This window comes from Thalassophryne amazonica, chromosome 4 (genome assembly GCF_902500255.1).
Source record: "Thalassophryne amazonica chromosome 4, fThaAma1.1, whole genome shotgun sequence".
Lineage (NCBI taxonomy): Eukaryota > Metazoa > Chordata > Actinopteri > Batrachoidiformes > Batrachoididae > Thalassophryne > Thalassophryne amazonica.
The window spans coordinates 22,923,649-22,944,069 of NC_047106.1; the positions used below are offsets into that span (position 1 = coordinate 22,923,649).

Genomic DNA, 20,421 nt, shown 5'->3' on the forward strand with positions numbered 1-20,421 from the left:
CATTGTTTCAAGCTCTGTACCTCGCTCTAAGTCCTGCTTCCACCTTGTGTTTGGACTGCCTGCCTGTATTTTTTGGCCACGCCTTTGCCTGACGTTTTGGACTTGTTTGCTTTTCTTGGACTGCCTTCCTGTGTACCGTACCCAGCTATGCCTCTCAGTAAATGCTTCCTTGCACTAGAGCTACTAAGTGAGTCCTGCATTTGTCTCCTGCCTTCTTTGTCTGACACCCCTGAGAGTCAGGAGGGAAAAAAGGGGCCTATGCGCACATTGCATAGAGATCTCTTATTACCCTGTGGGTTTCTGACAGTGAGTGCTTCAGAGGAACCAATTCCAGCAGTGGTGAGGAGGCCAAGGACCTGTCAACATCCAGGCAGTGGAGACGAAAATGATGAATGTGACCGATCGGATGATGATGAACCTTATCCCATAAAATTTGTAACTGTGGAATCAACCGTGTTAAGTTCCTTGCCTGGGACTGATCAGACAGCGGGTGATGTATTTGAGCATGAGGCTCCTGAACTTGTTGACTCTCCCCTTGGACCAGGTAGTACAGAGTCTGAGGTGTCAGTACAACCAGACGTGGTTGGTGAGGCTTCTTTGACAGACTCGCCTGAGCTTGAGACCTCAGAACCCAAAATGTTGGCAGAAGATTGCACTGGTAGAAATGACTCTTTCATACCATGTGATGTGCCTCCTCAGCCCCATATTTTTTCTGATGGGGAAACTGGGATGTTCACTCCTGAGAATACGGCTTATGTTCCCCAAGGTAAATGCCCAACTTAACATGCCACATTTAGAGTCATCAAGAGAGGTGCAGGGTCCAGTCAGGTGTTCAAACAGACAAAGGACAAGACCTAAAAGACTTCATTATACAGAAATTGGACACCCCCTAATAGAAGTGGTTCAGTCATTCTTCCAGGGTCTCAGCACTGTATTTTTGAACTCATTGAGTGATGCTGATTCACTGATTGCTGATCAAGCTGTCACAGATTTGGTTATGCCAAGAATACAACAGCCACAGAGAGGGTGCACAGGGACGTGCCACCCTTCACAGGGGGAGGGTGTAACCCAGTTAATATAAATGGTGACTGATGAGGAGATGCTGAATTAAAAGAAAAGAGTTAAATACATCCTCTTATTTTGAAAAGGGGTTGGAGGTAGATGAGTTTTATTTTGAAAATCTCAGGAACAGAGGGAGGGTTAACTCCGCCCCTCGGTATGTGCGGGAGAGGAGGAAAAGGAGGGAAATGTGATTCGGAGGGAAACGTGATTGGGAGGAAGACTCACTTGAACAGAGCGAGAGCAGAAAAAAAAGACTGCTTTGTCAGAAGAAAAAAAAACACTGACAATTACCAGTGAGACGAGCGTTGCTCTGTCTATTTTTTTTTGTCTTTTGGAATTCTCCCTGGTGAGTTGAGCTTATTCTGAGACGAGAAACTGTGATGTGAATTCATGATGATGCAGTAATGGCTACAATGAGCAGTGCTGTTTGTTTAGATATAATTGTGTAAGAAAAAACATGTGGTGTGTTGGTGTATTTTTGTGCACCAGCACAGCAGTGAGGTGTTGTGCTAGGCACTAAAAGAAATGCTTCTTCTGTAGTGTGTCGATGTCGCATGGACGCCAATTTTGAGGCCTCGGGAGAGCCCTGTTTCATGAACCTTTGGTAAGAAGCAGAGTTTTGCTATTTTTTTATTTTTATTTTTGTTGATTTATGAGTGTTTGACACTGTTAAACTAAATGGTGGAAAATGATAATGTATCTGAGGTTCCTGAATATTGCTCTGACTGTGTTATACAGGTCAGGTTTTTTGTTTTTTTTTTATGTATGATTCCACGAGCTGAACCAATCCAAAGGTGGCGAGCCAACCCAGATCCACAGATTCCAACTGATTCAGAGAGAGAGAGAGTTTGATTTCTTTTGGTCTGGCTGAACTTTGATCCTGCTGAGTGGTAGGACAAATCTGAGCCTCCTTGACTTTCCTCAGCCATTGAAAGAAGGAGGAGACTTAAGAACTGGAACCTACAACTTCATAGTGTGGACTTACACAGCCACAAGTGAGATAAAATCCCCTCGGGTGAATTTTAGTTTACTTTTCAGTTGGGCCCATTATGTCTTTTGGTCTTGTATTCAACCTTATTGTACTGTGTAAAAAGTTGAATGTGTGAATGTTCCAATACAAACAGGTATCTTGCTTACATTTGTTGTGTGGTCTTACTATTCACCCATTCTGCTCCAGTAGCTGAACCTGGTGTCTAAATTGAAGCTGTTTTTCCTAAAGAAAAACTTTCCTTCTGTTTGTGGAAGGAGGTGTTACAACTGTATAAGGTCCCACAGTTGACAGTGCATGTCAGAGCACAAACCAAACATGAAGTCAAAGGAATTGTCTGTAGACCTCTGAGACAGGATTGTCTCAAGGCACAAATATGGGGAAGGGTACAGAAACATTTCTGCTGCTTTTAAGGTCCCCATAAGCACAGTGGCCTCCATCATCTGTAAATGGAAGAAGTTTGAATCCACCAGGACTCTTCCTAGAGCTGGCCACCCATCTAAACTGAGTGATTGGGGAGAAGGGCCTTAGTCAGGGAGGTGACCAAGAACCAGGTAAAGAGAGGAGAACCTTCCAGAAGGACAACCATCTCTGCAGCAATCCACCAATCAGGCATGTATGGTAGAGTACCCAGACGGAAGCCACTCCTTAGTAAAAGGACTCCCAGACAATCAGAAACAAAATTCCCAGGTTTGATGAGACAAAGATTGAACTCTTTGGTGTGAATGCCAGGCATCATGTTTAAAGGAAACCAGGCACCATCCCTACAGTGAATCATGGTGGTGGCAGCATCATGCTGTGGGGATGTTTTTCAGCAGCAGGAACTGGGAGACTAGTCAGGATTGAGGGAAAGATGAATGCAGCAATACACAGAGACATCCTGGATGAAAAAGTGCTCCAGTGCACGCTTGACCTCAGACTGGGGTGAAGGTTCACCTTTCAGCAGTACAGTGATCCTATGCATTCAACCAAGATATCAAAGGAGTGGCTTCAGGACAACTCTTTGAAATCCTTGAGTGGCCCAGAGCCCAGACCTGAATCTGATTGAACATCTCTGGAGAGATCTGAAAATGGCCGTGCACCAATGCTCCCCATCCAACCTGATGGAGCTTGCTGCAAACAGGAATGGGCAAAACTGCCCAAAGATAGGTGCATCAAGCTTGTGGCATCATATTCAAGAAGACTGGAGGCTGTAATTGCTGCCAAAGGTGCATCAACAAAGAGGGCGTGAATACTTATGTACATGTGATTTCTTATCTTTTTATTTGTGAGTAGAATTTTGACTGAAAAAATGAGCTTACCCCATTTTGGAATAAGGCTGTAACATAACAAAATGTGAAAAAGTGAAGCGCTGTGAATACTTTCTGGATGCACCGTACCGTTCTGTCACCATGACTACTGGAATTACCATTCTTGCAAGAGCCTTGCTGGAATGACAGGACAAAACCCAGCAGTCGCATTCTATCACTCAATAGAAATGCAGTCATTTCATCTATTATTATTGTCAGTCGTGGTGGCACAGAGAGGTTTGGCTTTCTGACGGAATATGAGTCCTGGTTCTCTTGTTTCAGGGGTTGGCTGAAGTACAAACATGAACACGGTGCTGTATAACTTTATACATCTTCAAAGAAACATTAATTCATTCCACCTCACAGAGGGTGTTCGCTTTGAGGCGTAAGATCCAGCTATGTATGAGAATGTTGTGTGATTGTTGGTCATTTATGTGAATGCTAAGGGTCTTGAAAGTGGGTGGGCATAACTGTGGAAGAGATTATTTTGGGCTCTCAGGCCTTTGGACTGCTGAGCGAGCTTTTGGCAGTGTGTGTGGGGGGGGTAGCAGTCCAAAAGCAGTATCAGGGGCCAAGCACGGCACAGTGGGGCAGGGAGTGCACGAGAGGGTGTGAGGGGAAACGCTGGAGCTGCAAACAAAATGGCCAGTAAAGGTGAGAATTTGAGCTTAAAAGAGAAAACATGATAATTCAACACAGTGATGTCCCTCTATGCAGATGACACGCTGCTGTTCACTAACTGCTGAGAGCCAACCTTCAGCTCAGTGTCTGATTTCACTGAGCAGCCAGAAAGAGAGGAACTAAGCGAATGCTACATATTGAAGTGTGAATGTGTTCAGTTTTTTAATGACAGACTGTTATTCTCTGTGGTCCTTCATTTAACAGCAGCTGGCTGTCAGCTGAGTGAACATGAAATGTGAGGATTTGTTACTCCTCACTGTTTTATGGTTGGAGACAGCTGGAGGTGTGTTTAGCTTTAGTTATAGCCAGTGATCTGTTCAGGTGCCACTGAGCACACGCCCTGCTTTTAATTTATCACCATCCACTCAAGTAAGTATCATGGATTGTTGTTTTGTGGCATTCCATAGTTCAGTGCTGTTCTGTATTTATTTGCTTATCTATAAGTGTGATGCCTCTTTTTTGGAAGATTTTTTTCAAACTGCAGCAAATTTCCTGAACCTTCCTGGATCAATGTTGATATTAACACAAGATAATTAAATCGGTGTGACTGACACGAGGCGGTTTTTGCTTACCAACTGGTTGAACACTTCATTAATTAATAGATTCATTGATCTGTGCATCACTCCTCTGTGGCTCATTCAGTTAATTCAGCGATGGGGTTGAACTTGTGAAGAATTGTTGATAGTCTATAGCCTAATTTCATTATACGAGGTCCCCGTGTTTGCGTGGGTTCCCTCAAACATCTGAAGACATGCGGGTTAGGTGAATTGGAAACTTTAAAAAATTGCCCAGGTCACCCTTGTAAAAGAGCTCTCAATCTCAAAGGGACTCACCTGGTTAAATAAAGATTAAATAAGGGGGGGGGGAAGTTAAGTATTTGTCTGTACCTTATATTCAACTACAATGCAGACCAGTGAATGTTCTGATTGTGAGCTAAAAACTTTATATAGTGCATCTTATTTTGGGATTTACTGCTTTGTATTATTTAGCAAACTTTCTGCGCTTCCATTGTGCATTGAGGTGTTAAAGAAAAGTCCAGTGAATCTTTAAATTCAGTATTTCCCTTTAAAGAGTAGGCGACACCAAAAAATGTGCACAAATAATCACTAAAAATGATGAAATGTTGATATTTTAAAAAATACTGAACAATAAAAGTCGATAAGTGCACAGGTGAAGGATAAACAGCTGTTTGAAGCCTGCGCTCTATTTCAGCTCTCAACCTCGGCCATATTGAGCTGTTTTCAGATGTTTTTTTTTCTAGTGTGGAGCATTTTTTAAGTCCAGTCTGAAGGTGATTCTGAAGAAGCTGTCAGGGACACAGCCTTATGGTTTTGAGCCTTATTTAGACGGCAATGAGGGAGACTAAACCTTGGAGTAAGACCTTCAGTCTGACAACAGTGACAATATTGACAGAGTTCAGAACACAGAATGGTGATTATACAATAAATAAATAATGCAGGTGATTTCGGCATGCAGGTGGAGATGATAAACAGTTTTTTTCACAGTTCTTTGGTCATAATCAACAGCTAAAAAAATAGTTTGTTTTACCATCTGAGACATCAGAAAAAAGGGATGAGGAAATGTGGATGTTTTATTTGTTTGTTTGTTTTTTCTTAAAAACAGGTATATACGTTTCAAATCTGAAAAATGACATGAGGGACTGAAAATATCAGCTATTTTTAAAATAAATCTTGTTTCCTTCTTGATTACAGTTAGTGTACTGTACGTTAGTAGTGTAAAATGTTATTATTAATTATTAAAACCATTCACACACGGAGTAAATATATAGTCTTACCTGTCTGTTTCAGTGAGATCATCTTCAGTCTGATAAAAACATCTGAACATAATTTAATTCTTTGTCCTGGCTGAAGTAAAGTCCCATTGTCACACTGGCAGTTTGGTGCCAGGTTACAGCCCTGCACAGGTGTAACCCATTAATTGTGCCTGCGGCTGATGGTTTGAGTCTCTGCTGTGAACAAAGCGTTATCTTCTTCCACTGTGTTCCGCTTGGCACTGCAAGTTGAAAGACTCGCAGCCTCTCATCTGCTCATAACATCTCAGTCTGTATGAGATGAAATTATCCCAAGATCCATAAAATAAAATAATGGATAATACTCAGTTTTGCCTCCGTGTGGAGTGGAGAAGCCGCACGACACTGTGCATGAGCGCTTGTCAATATAAGTGTTCCACCTGCCAATCAGAAGGGTTCTGCTGGCCAGAATGAACCATTTTGACATGTATAATTCCGTGCAGCACCGACTCGAACCACTCGGTGGAAACGGGGCTGTCAGTAGCCTGTAAAAATCCATAAATTAATGGGACTATTAAGATAATAGTTCTCGTGCTGATGTCACTTCCTCCTTCTTAAGGATAAATTTTAAACTCTTGTTTAATTTTAGTCTTAAATAATAAAAAAAAAACATTACATATGGCATCACCTGCACTTTAAGAGAATAAAGCTGTTGAAATTTGGTGTTAATGTGCCTACAGCTGAGGTGCACTGTGGCCAAATTGTTTGTGGTTGGAGAGTGACACTGTAGCCGAGTTTACACCACGAAAGGCTTCATGTTCAAGTGTGTCCACCAACTAGAGTCTACCTTGTGTTTAAAAGGGAGAATTTGGCCCACGTGGTGTCACAACATGTCACCAAAATACTATGATTCAGTCTATGCAGACCTTCAACATCCAAAACAGATTTCATTATCTGCATCTATTTGTGTGCATGTGCACTTTTCTGTGTCCGAGAAACAAAAATTACTTGTCAAGATAACAAAAAAGGCATTGGAAAAAGTTAGTACTGAGTTCGTTGACAATCAGCATTTCTAGAGACTTTCTAGCTAAAGATTTAATGGCTTTTTAAAACTCACCTTCAGACCAACATTAGCTTGCTGAAAACATGTATAATGATCCTCCTTTAAAAGTAGTTTCTTGTCATTTTGGTCATATTGTAGCTGTTAGTTGTGCCTGACAAAATATTGATGGCTATCATTAGAAGCACCAGTGGCTTCTAGTGGCCACCGTTTAACGATTAGAAACACGTTGATTGGCCCATCTGTATTTATATTTCGTTATGTCATTGTGCATGTTATGTCAACGTAGCTCAGAATAGGAGATTCACTGGTCCTCGTTTGAACCTATCAGAACCTAAAAGTTCTGAGCTCACAGTTGTTTTTATGTTTTTTTTACGACCAGAAACTTGTCGGACCCACTCACTCCCTCAGACTCCACGAATCTTATGCTTGCAATTGCAGGAAAAAGAGACTATTTTTCTAATGTTTTTCTATTTATTTCCACAATCAGTCATGAGAACGGCATTTGAAAAATGGGGTTTAGGGTTCCAGGGGGCAAAGCCCCCAGAAGCTCCTAGAATAGGATTTTGAGTGTTTTTTTTTTTTAGGCCAAACCTGGGTGTTAATTTTTATGATTTTCATTGGTTTGAAGGTACTCATTTCTAGAGTTTTAGGCACTATTTTTGCAGTGAATGATTGAATGATTTTTCCTCTCATGAGAGATGGTGAAGCAAAGTTAGTGTCTCAAGGAGCAGCAAATGTATGTTGCAAATTTTGGATTTCCCCAGGGTTCATAAAAGGTTGCAAAACAGTTTGCAAACAGTTTTTAGGGTTGCAAATGTTTTTTTCTTGAATTTATTTTCCCGCGAACAGTTGTAGATATTTGCAAAACAGTTCAAGCATTAGCAAATGGTTGTAACGTGTGTCTCTTAAGTTTTTTTTTTTTTTTTTTTTTTTTGATTCACCAAGTAGTTCTTCCTCTTCGTTCCTTCTCTTCTGCTGCAGAATAGCTGCAGCAGCAGCTAGACAAAGCAATTCTTCCTCACAGGCAGCAGCGCCTTAGGCTTCTTCCTGACAGAAATTCAATTCCATATTCTGGAAATCCAACTTCTGTATATTTTATATAGCTTCTGCAGGCAAGTCTTCTGAAGCAAGTCTTCTGATCTCTGTCTTCCACAGTGGTCAGAAGAAATCTGAATTCTGGGGAGGGTTTGTTCACCCTTTTCATAGGGTTTGGTCAATATACACTCAACAAAAATATAAACGCAACACTTTTGGTTTTGCTCCCATTTTGTATGAGATGAACTCAAAGATCTAAAACTTTTTCCACATACACAATATCACCATTTCCCTCAAATTTTGTTCACAAACCAGTCTAAATCTGTGATAGTGAGCACTTCTCCTTTGCTGAGATAATCCATCCCACCTCACAGGTGTGCCATATCAAGATGCTGATTATACACCATGATTAGTGCACAGGTGTGCCTTAGACTGCCCACAATAAAAGGCCACTCTGAAAGGTGCAGTTTTGTTTTATTGAGGGGGGGATACCAGTCAGTATCTGGTGTGACCACCATTTGCCTCATGCAGTGCAACACATCTCCTTTGCATAGAGTTGATCAGGTTGTCAATTGTGGCCTGTGGAATGTTGGTCCACTCCTCTTCAATGGCTGTGCGAAGTTGCTGGATATTGGCAGGAACTGGTACACGCTGTCGTATACGCTGGTCCAGAGCATCCCAAACATGCTCAATGGGTGACATGTCCGGTGAGTATGCCGGCCATGCAAGAACTGGGACATTTTCAGCTTCCAAGAATTGTGTACAGATCCTTGCAACATGGGGCCGTGCATTATCCTGCTGCAACATGAGGTGACGTTCTTGGATGTTGGCACAACAATGGGCCTCAGGATCTCGTCACGGTATCTCTGTGCATTCAAAATGCCATCAATAAAATGCACCTGTGTTCTTCGTCCATAACAGACGCCTGCCCATACCATAACCCCACCGCCACCATGGGCCACTCGATCCACAACATTGACATCAGAAAACCGCTCACCCACACGATGCCACACACGCTGTCTGCCATCTGCCCTGAACAGTGTGAACCGGGATTCATCCGTGAAGAGAACACCTCTCCAACGTGCCAAACGCCAGCAAATGTGAGCATTTGCCCACTCAAGTCGGTTACGACGACGAACTGGAGTGAGGTCGAGACCCCGATGAGGACGACGAGCATGCAGATGAGCTTCCCTGAGACAGTTTCTGACAGTTTGTGCAGAAATTCTTTGGTTATGCAAACCGATTGTTTCAGCAGCTGTCCGAGTGGCTGGTCTCAGACGATCTTGGAGGTGAACATGCTGGATGTGGAGGTCCTGGGCTGGTGTGGTTACACGTGGTCTGCGGTTGTGAGGCTGGTTGGATGTACTGCCAAATTCTCTGAAACACCTTTGGAGACGGCTTATGGTAGAGAACTGAACATTCAATACATGAGCAACAGCTCTGGTTGACATTCCTGCTGTCAGCATGCCAACTGCATGCTCCCTCAAATCTTGCGACATCTGTGGCATTGTGCTGTGTGATAGAACTGCACCTTTCAGAGTGGCCTTTTATTGTGGACAGTCTAAGGCACACCTGTGCACTAATCATGGTGTCTAATCAGCATCTTGGTATGGCACACCTGTGAGGTGTGGGCCTCTACTAGTGGTTGGCTCTCACTGCGGTATTGTATCACTTCCTGTTCCGGAGCACAGCAGTGTTTTTCTGTATCTGTTAGCTGTTTAATCTGCGCAGTTAGATTGATCTAGTTATCTAGATTACGATTTGTTTCCCAGTGTAATCTTTACGTGCCTTAACTAAAGCACTCCCTCTGCTGAATCACCTCTAAATTATTTACACATTATTCACTTTGCGTGTTTTTAGGAATCCGCTAGCTTAGCGTAGCTACTAGCTCTTAGCCGATTTAGCATAGCGGCTTCTCCTGTCTCTCCCGCATTTTTCTGCTCTGGGTGTGAAATGTTTAGTTATTCCTCGGCCTCCTTTAGCAGTAATGGTACTTGTAATAAGTGTAGCTTATTCGTAGCTTTGGAGGCCAGGCTGGGCGAATTGGAGACTCGGCTCTGCACCGTGGAAAATTCTTCAGCTAGCCAGGCCCCTGTAGTCGGTGCGGACCAAGGTAGCTTAGCCGCCGTTAGTTACCCCCTGGCAGATCCCGAGCAGCCGGGAAAGCAGGCCAACTGGGTGACTGTGAGGAGGAAGCGTAGTTCTAAACAGAAGCCCCGTGTACACCGCCAACCCGTTCACATTTCTAACCGTTTTTCCCCACTCGACGACACACCCGCCGAGGATCAAACTCTGGTTATTGGCGACTCTGTTTTGAGAAATGTGAAGTTAGCGACACCAGCAACCATAGTCAATTGTCTTCCGGGGGCCAGAGCAGGCGACATTGAAGGAAATTTGAAACTGCTGGCTAAGGCTAAGCGTAAATTTGGTAAGATTGTAATTCACGTCGGCAGTAATGACACCCGGTTACGCCAATCGGAGGTCACTAAAATTAACATTGAATCGGTGTGTAACTTTGCAAAAACAATGTCGGACTCTGTAGTTTTCTCTGGGCCCCTCCCCAATCGGACCGGGAGTGACATATTTAGCCGCATGTTCTCCTTGAATTGCTGGCTGTCTGAGTGGTGTCCAAAAAATGAGGTGGGCTTCATAGATAATTGGCAAAGCTTCTGGGGAAAACCTGGTCTTGTTAGGAGAGACGGCATCCATCCCACTTTGGATGGAGCAGCTCTCATTTCTAGAAATCTGGCCAATTTTCTTAAATCCTCCAAACCGTGACTATCCAGGGTTGGGACCAGGAAGCAGAGCTGTAGTCTTACACACCTCTCTGCAGCTTCTCTCCCCCTGCCATCCCCTCATTACCCCATCCCTGTAGAGACGGTGTCTGCTCCCAGACCACCAATAACCAGCAAAAATCTATTTAAGCATAAACATTCAAAAAGAAAAAATAATATAGCACCTTCAACTGCACCACAGACTAAAACAGTTAAATGTGGTCTATTAAACATTAGGTCTCTCTCTTCTAAGTCCCTGTTGGTAAATGATATAATAAATGATCAACATATTGATTTATTCTGCCTTACAGAAACCTGGTTACAGCAGGATGAATATGTTAGTTTAAATGAGTCAACACCCCCGAGTCACACTAACTGTCAGAATGCTCGTAGCACGGGCCGGGGCGGAGGATTAGCAGCAATCTTCCATTCCAGCTTATTAATTAATCAAAAACCCAGACAGAGCTTTAATTCATTTGAAAGCTTGACTCTTAGTCTTGTCCATCCAAATTGGAAGTCCCAAAAACCAGTTTTATTTGTTATTATCTATCGTCCACCTGGTCGTTACTGTGAGTTTCTCTGTGAATTTTCAGACCTTTTGTCTGACTTAGTGCTTAGCTCAGATAAGATAATTATAGTGGGCGATTTTAACATCCACACAGATGCTGAGAATGACAGCCTCAACACTGCATTTAATCTATTATTAGACTCTATTGGCTTTGCTCAAAAAGTAAATGAGTCCACCCACCACTTTAATCATATCTTTGATCTTGTTCTGACTTATGGTATGGAAATAGAAGACTTAACAGTATTCCCTGAAAACTCCCTTCTGTCTGATCATTTCTTAATAACATTTACATTTACTCTGATGGACTACCCAGCAGTGGGGAATAAGTTTCATTACACTAGAAGTCTTTCAGAAAGCGCTGTAACTAGGTTTAAGGATATGATTCCTTCTTTATGTTCTCTAATGCCATATACCAACACAGTGCAGAGTAGCTACCTAAACTCTGTAAGTGAGATAGAGTATCTCGTCAATAGTTTTACATCCTCATTGAAGACAACTTTGGATGCTGTAGCTCCTCTGAAAAAGAGAGCTTTAAATCAGAAGTGCCTGACTCCGTGGTATAACTCACAAACTCGTAGCTTAAAGCAGATAACCCGTACGTTGGAGAGGAAATGGCGTCTCACTAATTTAGAAGATCTTCACTTAGCCTGGAAAAAGAGTCTGTTGCTCTATAAAAAAGCCCTCCGTAAAAGTAGGACATCTTTCTACTCATCACTAATTGAAGAAAATAAGAACAACCCCAGGTTTCTTTTCAGCACTGTAGCCAGGCTGACAAAGAGTCAGAGCTCTATTGAGCTGAGTATTCCATTAACTTTAACTAGTAATGACTTCATGACTTTCTTTGCTAACAAAATTTTAACTATTAGAGAAAAAATTACTCATAACCATCCCAAAGACGTATCGTTATCTTTGGCTGCTTTCAGTGATGCCGGTATTTGGTTAGACTCTTTCTCTCCGATTGTTCTGTCTGAGTTATTTTCATTAGTTACTTCATCCAAACCATCAACATGTTTATTAGACCCCATTCCTACCAGGCTGCTCAAGGAAGCCCTACCATTATTTAATGCTTCGATCTTAAATATGATCAATCTATCTTTGTTAGTTGGCTATGTACCACAGGCTTTTAAGGTGGCAGTAATTAAACCATTACTTAAAAAGCCATCACTTGACCCAGCTATCTTAGCTAATTATAGGCCAATCTCCAACCTTCCTTTTCTCTCAAAAATTCTTGAAAGGGTAGTTGTAAAACAGCTAACTGATCATCTGCAGAGGAATGGTCTATTTGAAGAGTTTCAGTCAGGTTTTAGAATTCATCATAGTACAGAAACAGCATTAGTGAAGGTTACAAATGATCTTCTTATGGCCTCGGACAGTGGACTCATCTCTGTGCTTGTTCTGTTAGACCTCAGTGCTGCTTTTGATACTGTTGACCATAAAATTTTATTACAGAGATTAGAGCATGCCATAGGCATTAAAGGCACTGCGCTGCGGTGGTTTGAATCATATTTGTCTAATAGATTACAATTTGTTCATGTAAATGGGGAATCTTCTTCACAGACTAAAGTTAATTATGGAGTTCCACACGGTTCTGTGCTAGGACCAATTTTATTCACTTTATACATGCTTCCCTTAGGGAGTATTATTAGACGGTATTGCTTAAATTTTCATTGTTACGCAGATGATACCCAGCTTTATCTATCCATGAAGCCAGAGGACACACACCAATTAGCTAAACTGCAGGATTGTCTTACAGACATAAAGACATGGATGACCTCTAATTTCTTGCTTCTAAACTCAGATAAAACTGAAGTTATTGTACTTGGCCCCACAAATCTTAGAAACATGGTGTCTAACCAGATCCTTACTCTGGATGGCATTACCCTGACCTCTAGTAATACTGTGAGAAATCTTGGAGTCATTTTTGATCAGGATATGTCATTCAAAGCGCATATTAAACAAATATGTAGGACTGCTTTTTCGCATTTACGCAATATCTCAAAAATCAGAAAGGTCTTGTCTCAGAGTGATGCTGAAAAACTAATTCATGCATTTATTTCCTCTAGGCTGGACTATTGTAATTCATTATTATCAGGTTGTCCTAAAAGTTCCCTAAAAAGCCTTCAGTTAATTCAAAATGCTGCAGCTAGAGTACTGACGGGGACTAGAAGGAGAGAGCATATCTCACCCATATTGGCCTCTCTTCATTGGCTTCCTGTTAATTCTAGAATAGAATTTAAAATTCTTCTTCTTACTTATAAGGTTTTGAATAATCAGGTCCCATCTTATCTTAGGGACCTCGTAGTACCATATCACCCCAATAGAGCGCTTCGCTCTCAGACTGCAGGCTTACTTGTAGTTCCTAGGGTTTGTAAGAGTAGAATGGGAGGCAGAGCCTTCAGCTTTCAGGCTCCTCTCCTGTGGAACCAGCTCCCAATTCAGATCAGGGAGACAGACACCCTCTCTACTTTTAATATTAGGCTTAAAACTTTCCTTTTTGCTAAAGCTTATAGTTAGGGCTGGATCAGGTGACCCTGAACCATCCCTTAGTTATGCTGCTATAGACGTAGACTGCTGGGGGGTTCCCATGATGCACTGTTTCTTTCTCTTTTTGCTCTGTATGCACCACTCTGCATTTAATCATTAGTGATCGATCTCTGCTCCCCTCCACAGCATGTCTTTTTCCTGGTTCTCTCCCTCAGCCCCAACCAGTCCCAGCAGAGGACTGCCCCTCCCTGAGCCTGGTTCTGCTGGAGGTTTCTTCCTGTTAAAAGGGAGTTTTTCCTTCCCACTGTAGCCAAGTGCTTGCTCACAGGGGGTCATTTTGACCGTTGGGGTTTTACATAATTATTGTATGGCCTTGCCTTACAATATAAAGCGTCTTGGGGCAACTGTTTGTTGTGATTTGGCGCTATATAAAAAAAATGATTGAATTCATTGATTGGGATGGATTATCTCAGCAAAGGAGAAGTGCTCACTATCACAGATTTAGACTGGTTTGTGAACAATATTTGAGGGAAATGGTGATATTGTGTATGTGGAAAAAGTTTTAGATCTTTGAGTTCATCTCATACAAAATGGGAGCAAAACCAAAAGTGTTGCGTTTATATTTTTGTTGAGTGTATATAGGGCTAAGCGTGGTTCAACTCTAAGGTGTGCTTGACATACATCTGGTATTTTACCAGGAGTTGGCTAAAGGCCCAAATGTTCTGCAGGGCCTGAAGCATCAGCTTCGATGGTTCACACCCCGGGCACAGCCTGTTGTCACTGCTGCCCTCAGGAAAGAGGTACGGGTCTATCAAGGCCCGCACATCCAGACTCACCAACATGTTCTACCCAAGTGCAATATGGGTATTGAATACACATTAGCCTACAGTTTGCACTATTCATTGCATTTTTTTTATAAAGGTGAATGCAATGAATTTATATACATCTACTGGCTCCTTTGTATATACATGATTATATTCTTATTTGTCTTTTTATATTTACTTTTTTACACCTTTGCACTACGGGAGTTGTCTTTTACTTTCGTTGTACCTTGTGTATAATGACAATAAAAGCATTCTATTCTGTTCTATTCTAAAATAGTTGCTAATCATCATAAACACTGTTGCTAGCATGTGCTAACAGTCACTATTATTCGTCAACTGTCTTTCGCAAACACTTTTGCAAACATTCACATGAATGTTGCTAATTGGTCACTAAACATCGCAAAATATTGCTAATGGCTGGGGCAAACCTTGACTTTAGCAAACATTCATCAGAAAAGTTAGCAAATCCACAAATTGCAACGTTTGTCAACATTCGTCACTCAATGAGATACTACCTTAAGACATGTCCATCTGTCTCTCCTTTACTGGCAGTACTTCACTAAACGTTCCTTTCTCATTACTCACCCTGGATGTTTACGTATTAGTACAGAAAACCAGCATCAGCTATTCTCACAGGAATTAAACCCAAAACTTGTCCAGCTGTGAAAAGTTAAAGTTATTCAAAACTTTAAGTTCTTCAAACTGATTCAATATATAAATTGAATATTCTATATATTGAATGTACTGTATTGAATGTACTGAATTTTATTTATATATATATATATATATATATATATATATATATACAGTTATATAATTTGTATAACGTTTTTTGCTGTTTTGTTATTTCCGTATTTTCCGGACTATAAGTCGCACTTTTTTACATGTTTTGGCCGGGGGTGCGACCTATACTCCGGTGCGACTTATAAATGAAAAATATACCGGTAGGATCTCAATTAATTTACTGTAACAAAACAATTTTACGTGACAGAGTCGATCTATGTTTTAAAATGGCCACCAGAAAAGGAAATGCAATGCATCATGGACACTGTAGTATGGCGGCCGTCCTATAAGTCATGCTGGTCGCAATCAATCAATCAATCAATTTTTTTATATAGCGCCAAATCACAACAAACAGTTGCCCCAAGGCGCTTTATATTGTAAGGCAAGGCCATACAATAATTATGTAAAACCCCAACGGTCAAAACGACCCCCTGTGAGCAAGCACTTGGCTACAGTGGGAAGGAAAAACTCCCTTTTAACAGGAAGAAACCTCCAGCAGAACCAGGCTCAGGGAGGGGCAGTCTTCTGCTGGGACTGGTTGGGGCTGAGGGAGAGAACCAGGAAAAAGACATGCTGTGGAGGGGAGCAGAGATCGATCACTAATGATTAAATGCAGAGTGGTGCATACAGAGCAAAAAGAGAAAGAAACAGTGCATCATGGGAACCCCCCAGCAGTCTACGTCTATAGCAGCATAACTAAGGGATGGTTCAGGGTCACCTGATCCAGCCCTAACTATAAGCTTTAGCAAAAAGGAAAGTTTTAAGCCTAATCTTAAAAGTAGAGAGGGTGTCTGTCTCCCTGATCTGAATTGGGAGCTGGTTCCACAGGAGAGGAGCCTGAAAGCTGAAGGCTCTGCCTCCCATTCTACTCTTACAAACCCTAGGAACTACAAGTAAGCCTGCAGTCTGAGAGCGAAGCGCTCTATTGGGGTGATATGGTACTATGAGGTCCCTAAGATAAGATGGGACCTGATTATTCAAAACCTTATAAGTAAGAAGAAGAATTTTAAATTCTGTTCTAGAATTAACAGGAAGCCAATGAAGAGAGGCCAATATGGGTGAGATATGCTCTCTCCTCCTAGTCCCCGTCAGTACTCTAGCTGCAGCATTTTGAATTAACTGAAGGCTTTTTAGGGAACTTTTAGGACAACCTGATAATAATGAATTACAATAGTCCAGCCTAGAGGAAATAAATGCATGAATTAGTTTTTCAGCATCACTCTGAGACAAGACCTTTCTGATTTTAGAGATATTGTGTAAATGCAAAAAAGCAGTCCTACATATTTGTTTAATATGCGCTTTGAATGACATATCCTGATCAAAAATGACTCCAAGATTTCTCACAGTATTACTAGAGGTCAGGGTAATGCCATCCAGAGTAAGGATCTGGTTAGACACCATGTTTCTAAGATTTGTGGGGCCAAGTACAATAACTTCAGATTTATCTGAGTTTAAAAGCAGGAAATTAGAGGTCATCCATGTCTTTATGTCTGTAAGACAATCCTGCAGTTTAGCTAATTGGTGTGTGTCCTCTGGCTTCATGGATAGATAAAGCTGGGTATCATCTGCGTAACAATGAAAATTTAAGCAATACTGTCTAATAATACTGCCTAAGGGAAGCATGTATAAAGTGAATAAAATTGGTCCTAGCACAGAACCTTGTGGAACTCCATAATTAACTTTAGTCTGTGAAGAAGATTCCCCATTTACATGAACAAATTGTAATCTATTAGACAAATATGATTCAAACCACCGCAGCGCAGTGCCTTTAATACCTATGGCATGCTCTAATCTCTGTAATAAAATTTGATGGTCAACAGTATCAAAAGCAGCACTGAGGTCTAACAGAACAAGCACAGAGATGAGTCCACTGTCCGAGGCCATAAGAAGATCATTTGTAACCTTCACTAATGCTGTTTCTGTACTATGATGAATTCTAAAACCTGACTGAAACTCTTCAAATAGACCATTCCTCTGCAGATGATCAGTTAGCTGTTTTACAACTACCCTTTCAAGAATTTTTGAGAGAAAAGGAAGGTTGGAGATTGGCCTATAATTAGCTAAGATAGCTGGGTCAAGTGATGGCTTTTTAAGTAATGGTTTAATTACTGCCACCTTAAAAGCCTGTGGTACATAGCCAACTAACAAAGATAGATTGATCATATTTAAGATCGAAGCATTAAATAATGGTAGGGCTTCCTTGAGCAGCCTGGTAGGAATGGGGTCTAATAAACATGTTGATGGTTTGGATGAAGTAACTAATGAAAATAACTCAGACAGAACAATCGGAGAGAAAGAGTCTAACCAAATACCGGCATCACTGAAAGCAGCCAAAGATAACGATACGTCTTTGGGATGGTTATGAGTAATTTTTTCTCTAATAGTTAAAATTTTGTTAGCAAAGAAAGTCATGAAGTCATTACTAGTTAAAGTTAATGGAATATTCAGCTCAATAGAGCTCTGACTCTTTGTCAGCCTGGCTACAGTGCTGAAAAGAAACCTGGGGTTGTTCTTATTTTCTTCAATTAGTGATGAGTAGAAAGATGTCCTAGCTTTACGGAGGGCTTTTTTTATAGAGCAACAGACTCTTTTTCCAGGCTAAGTGAAGATCTTCTAAATTAGTGAGACGCCATTTCCTCTCCAACTTACGGGTTATCTGCTTTAAGCTACGAGTTTGTGAGTTATACCACGGAGTCAGACACTTCTGATTTAAAGCTCTCTTTTTCAGAGGAGCTACAGCATCCAAAGTTGTCTTCAATGAGGATGTAAAACTATTGACGAGATACTCTATCTCCCTTACAGAGTTTAGGTAGCTACTCTGCACTGTGTTGGTATATGGCATTAGAGAACATAAAGAAGGAATCATATCCTTAAACCTAGTTACAGCGCTTTCTGAAAGACTTCTAGTGTAATGAAACTTATTCCCCACTGCTGGGTAGTCCATCAGAGTAAATGTAAATGTTATTAAGAAATGATCAGACAGAAGGGAGTTTTCAGGGAATACTGTTAAGTCTTCTATTTCCATACCATAAGTCAGAACAAGATCTAAGATATGATTAACGTGGTGGGTGGACTCATTTACTTTTTGAGCAAAGCCAATAGAGTCTAATAATAGATTAAATGCAGTGTTGAGGCTGTCATTCTCAGCATCTGTGTGGATGTTAAAATCGCCCACTATAATTATCTTATCTGAGCTAAGCACTAAGTCAGACAAAAGGTCTGAAAATTCACAGAGAAACTCACAGTAACGACCAGGTGGACAATAGATAATAACAAATAAAACTGGTTTTTGGGACTTCCAATTTGGATGGACAAGACTAAGAGACAAGCTTTCAAATGAATTAAAGCTCTGTCTGGGTTTTTGATTAATTAATAAGCTGGAATGGAAGATTGCTGCTAATCCTCCGCCCCGGCCCGTGCTACGAGCATTCTGACAGTTAGTGTGACTCGGGGGTGTTGACTCATTTAAACTAACACATTCATCCTGCTGTAACCAGGTTTCTGTTAGGCAGAATAAATCAATATGTTGATCAATTATTATATCATTTACCAACGGGGACTTAGAAGAGAGAGACCTCATGTTTAATAGACCACATTTAAGTGTTTTAGTCTGTGGTGCAGTTGAAGGTGCTATGTTATTTTTTCTTTTTGAATTTTTATGCTTAAATAGATTTTTGCTGGTTATTGGTGGTCTGGGAGCAGGCACCGTCTCTACAGGGATGGGGTAATGAGGGGATGGCAGGGGGAGAGAAGCTGCAGAGAGGTGTGTAAGACTACAACTCTGCTTCCTGGTCCCAACCCTGGATAGTCAAAGTTTGGAGGATTTAAGAAAATTGACCAGATTTCTAGAAATGAGAGCTGCTCCATCCAAAGTGGGATGGATGCCGTCTCTCCTAACAAGACCAGGTTTTCCCCAGAAGCTTTGCCAATTATCTATGAAGCCCACCTCATTTTTTGGACACCACTCAGACAGCCAGCAATTCAAGGAGAACATGCGGCTAAACATGTCACTCCCGGTCTGATTGGGGAGGGGCCCAGAGAAAACTACAGAGTCCGACATTGTTTTTGCAAAGTTACACACCGATTTAATGTTAATTTTAGTGACCTCCGATTGGCGTAACCGAGTGTCATTACTGCCGACGTGAATTACAATCTTACCAAATTTACGCTTAGCCTTAGCCAGCAGTTTCAAATTTCCTTCAATGTCGCCTGCTCTGGCCCCCGGAAGACAATTGACTATGGTTGCTGGTGTCGCTAACTTCACATTTCTCAAAACAGAGTCGTCAATAACCAGAGTTTGATCCTCGGCGGGTGTGTCGTCGAGTGGACAAAAACGGTTAGAAATGTAAACGGGTTGGCGGTGTACACGGGGCTTCTGTTTAGGGCTACGCTTCCTCCTCACAGTCACCCAGTCAGCCTGCTTTCCCGGCTGCTCGGGATCTGCCAGGGGGGAACTAACGGCGGCTAAGCTACCTTGGTCCGCACCGACTACAGGGGCCTGGCTAGCTGTAGAATTTTCCACGGTGCGGAGCCGAGTCTCCAATTCGCCCAGCCTGGCCTCCAAAGCTACGAATAAGCTACACTTATTACAAGTACCGTTACTGCTAAAGGAGGCCGAGGAATAACTAAACATTTCACACCCAGAGCAGAAAAGTGCGGGAGAGACAGGAGAAGCCACCATGCTAAATCGGCTAAGAGCTAGTAGCTACGCTAAGCTAGCGGATTCCTAAAAACACGCAAAGTGAATAATGTGTAAATAATTTAGAGGTGATTCAGCAGAAGGAGTGCTTTAGTTAAGGCACGTAAAGATTACACTGGGAAACAAATCGTAATCTAGATAACTAGATCAATCTAACTGCGCAGATTAAACAGCTAACAGATACAGAAAAACACCGCTGTGCTCCGGAACAGGAAGTGATACAATACCGCAGTGAGAGCCAACCACCAGTAGAGGCAAGCAAGAGGATTGCGGACTGTTCCGGCATGGCGAACAAAACAGCTTCAACCCTTGGATATCAGTGTGAGCAGAGTGTTTAAGTTGACGCTGAGAGCTGCGTGGGAGCACCGGGTGAGCGACGGCGGAGGATTAGTGTGTGCACTTGGAAGGAGCTGGCGTCGAA

At 41.8% G+C, this 20,421-nt stretch overlaps 1 protein-coding gene across 3 annotated transcripts in view; it reads left to right on the plus strand.

Annotated features, from left to right (window-relative positions):
* The window catches only part of rtn2a (reticulon 2a), a 76,414-nt gene that overhangs the window by 28,016 nt on the left and 27,977 nt on the right, over positions 1-20,421 (plus strand). Inside the window, exon 1 of one of the 3 annotated variants that reach the window (XM_034169242.1) lies at positions 3,910-3,993. The exons of the other annotated variants lie outside the window; for them this stretch is intronic. Within the exon in view, the coding sequence (XP_034025133.1) occupies positions 3,981-3,993 (13 nt within the window). The 5' untranslated portion in view covers positions 3,910-3,980. Of the gene's footprint in view, positions 1-3,909; positions 3,994-20,421 lie in introns of those variants that run through there. 3 annotated transcript variants of the gene reach the window in all.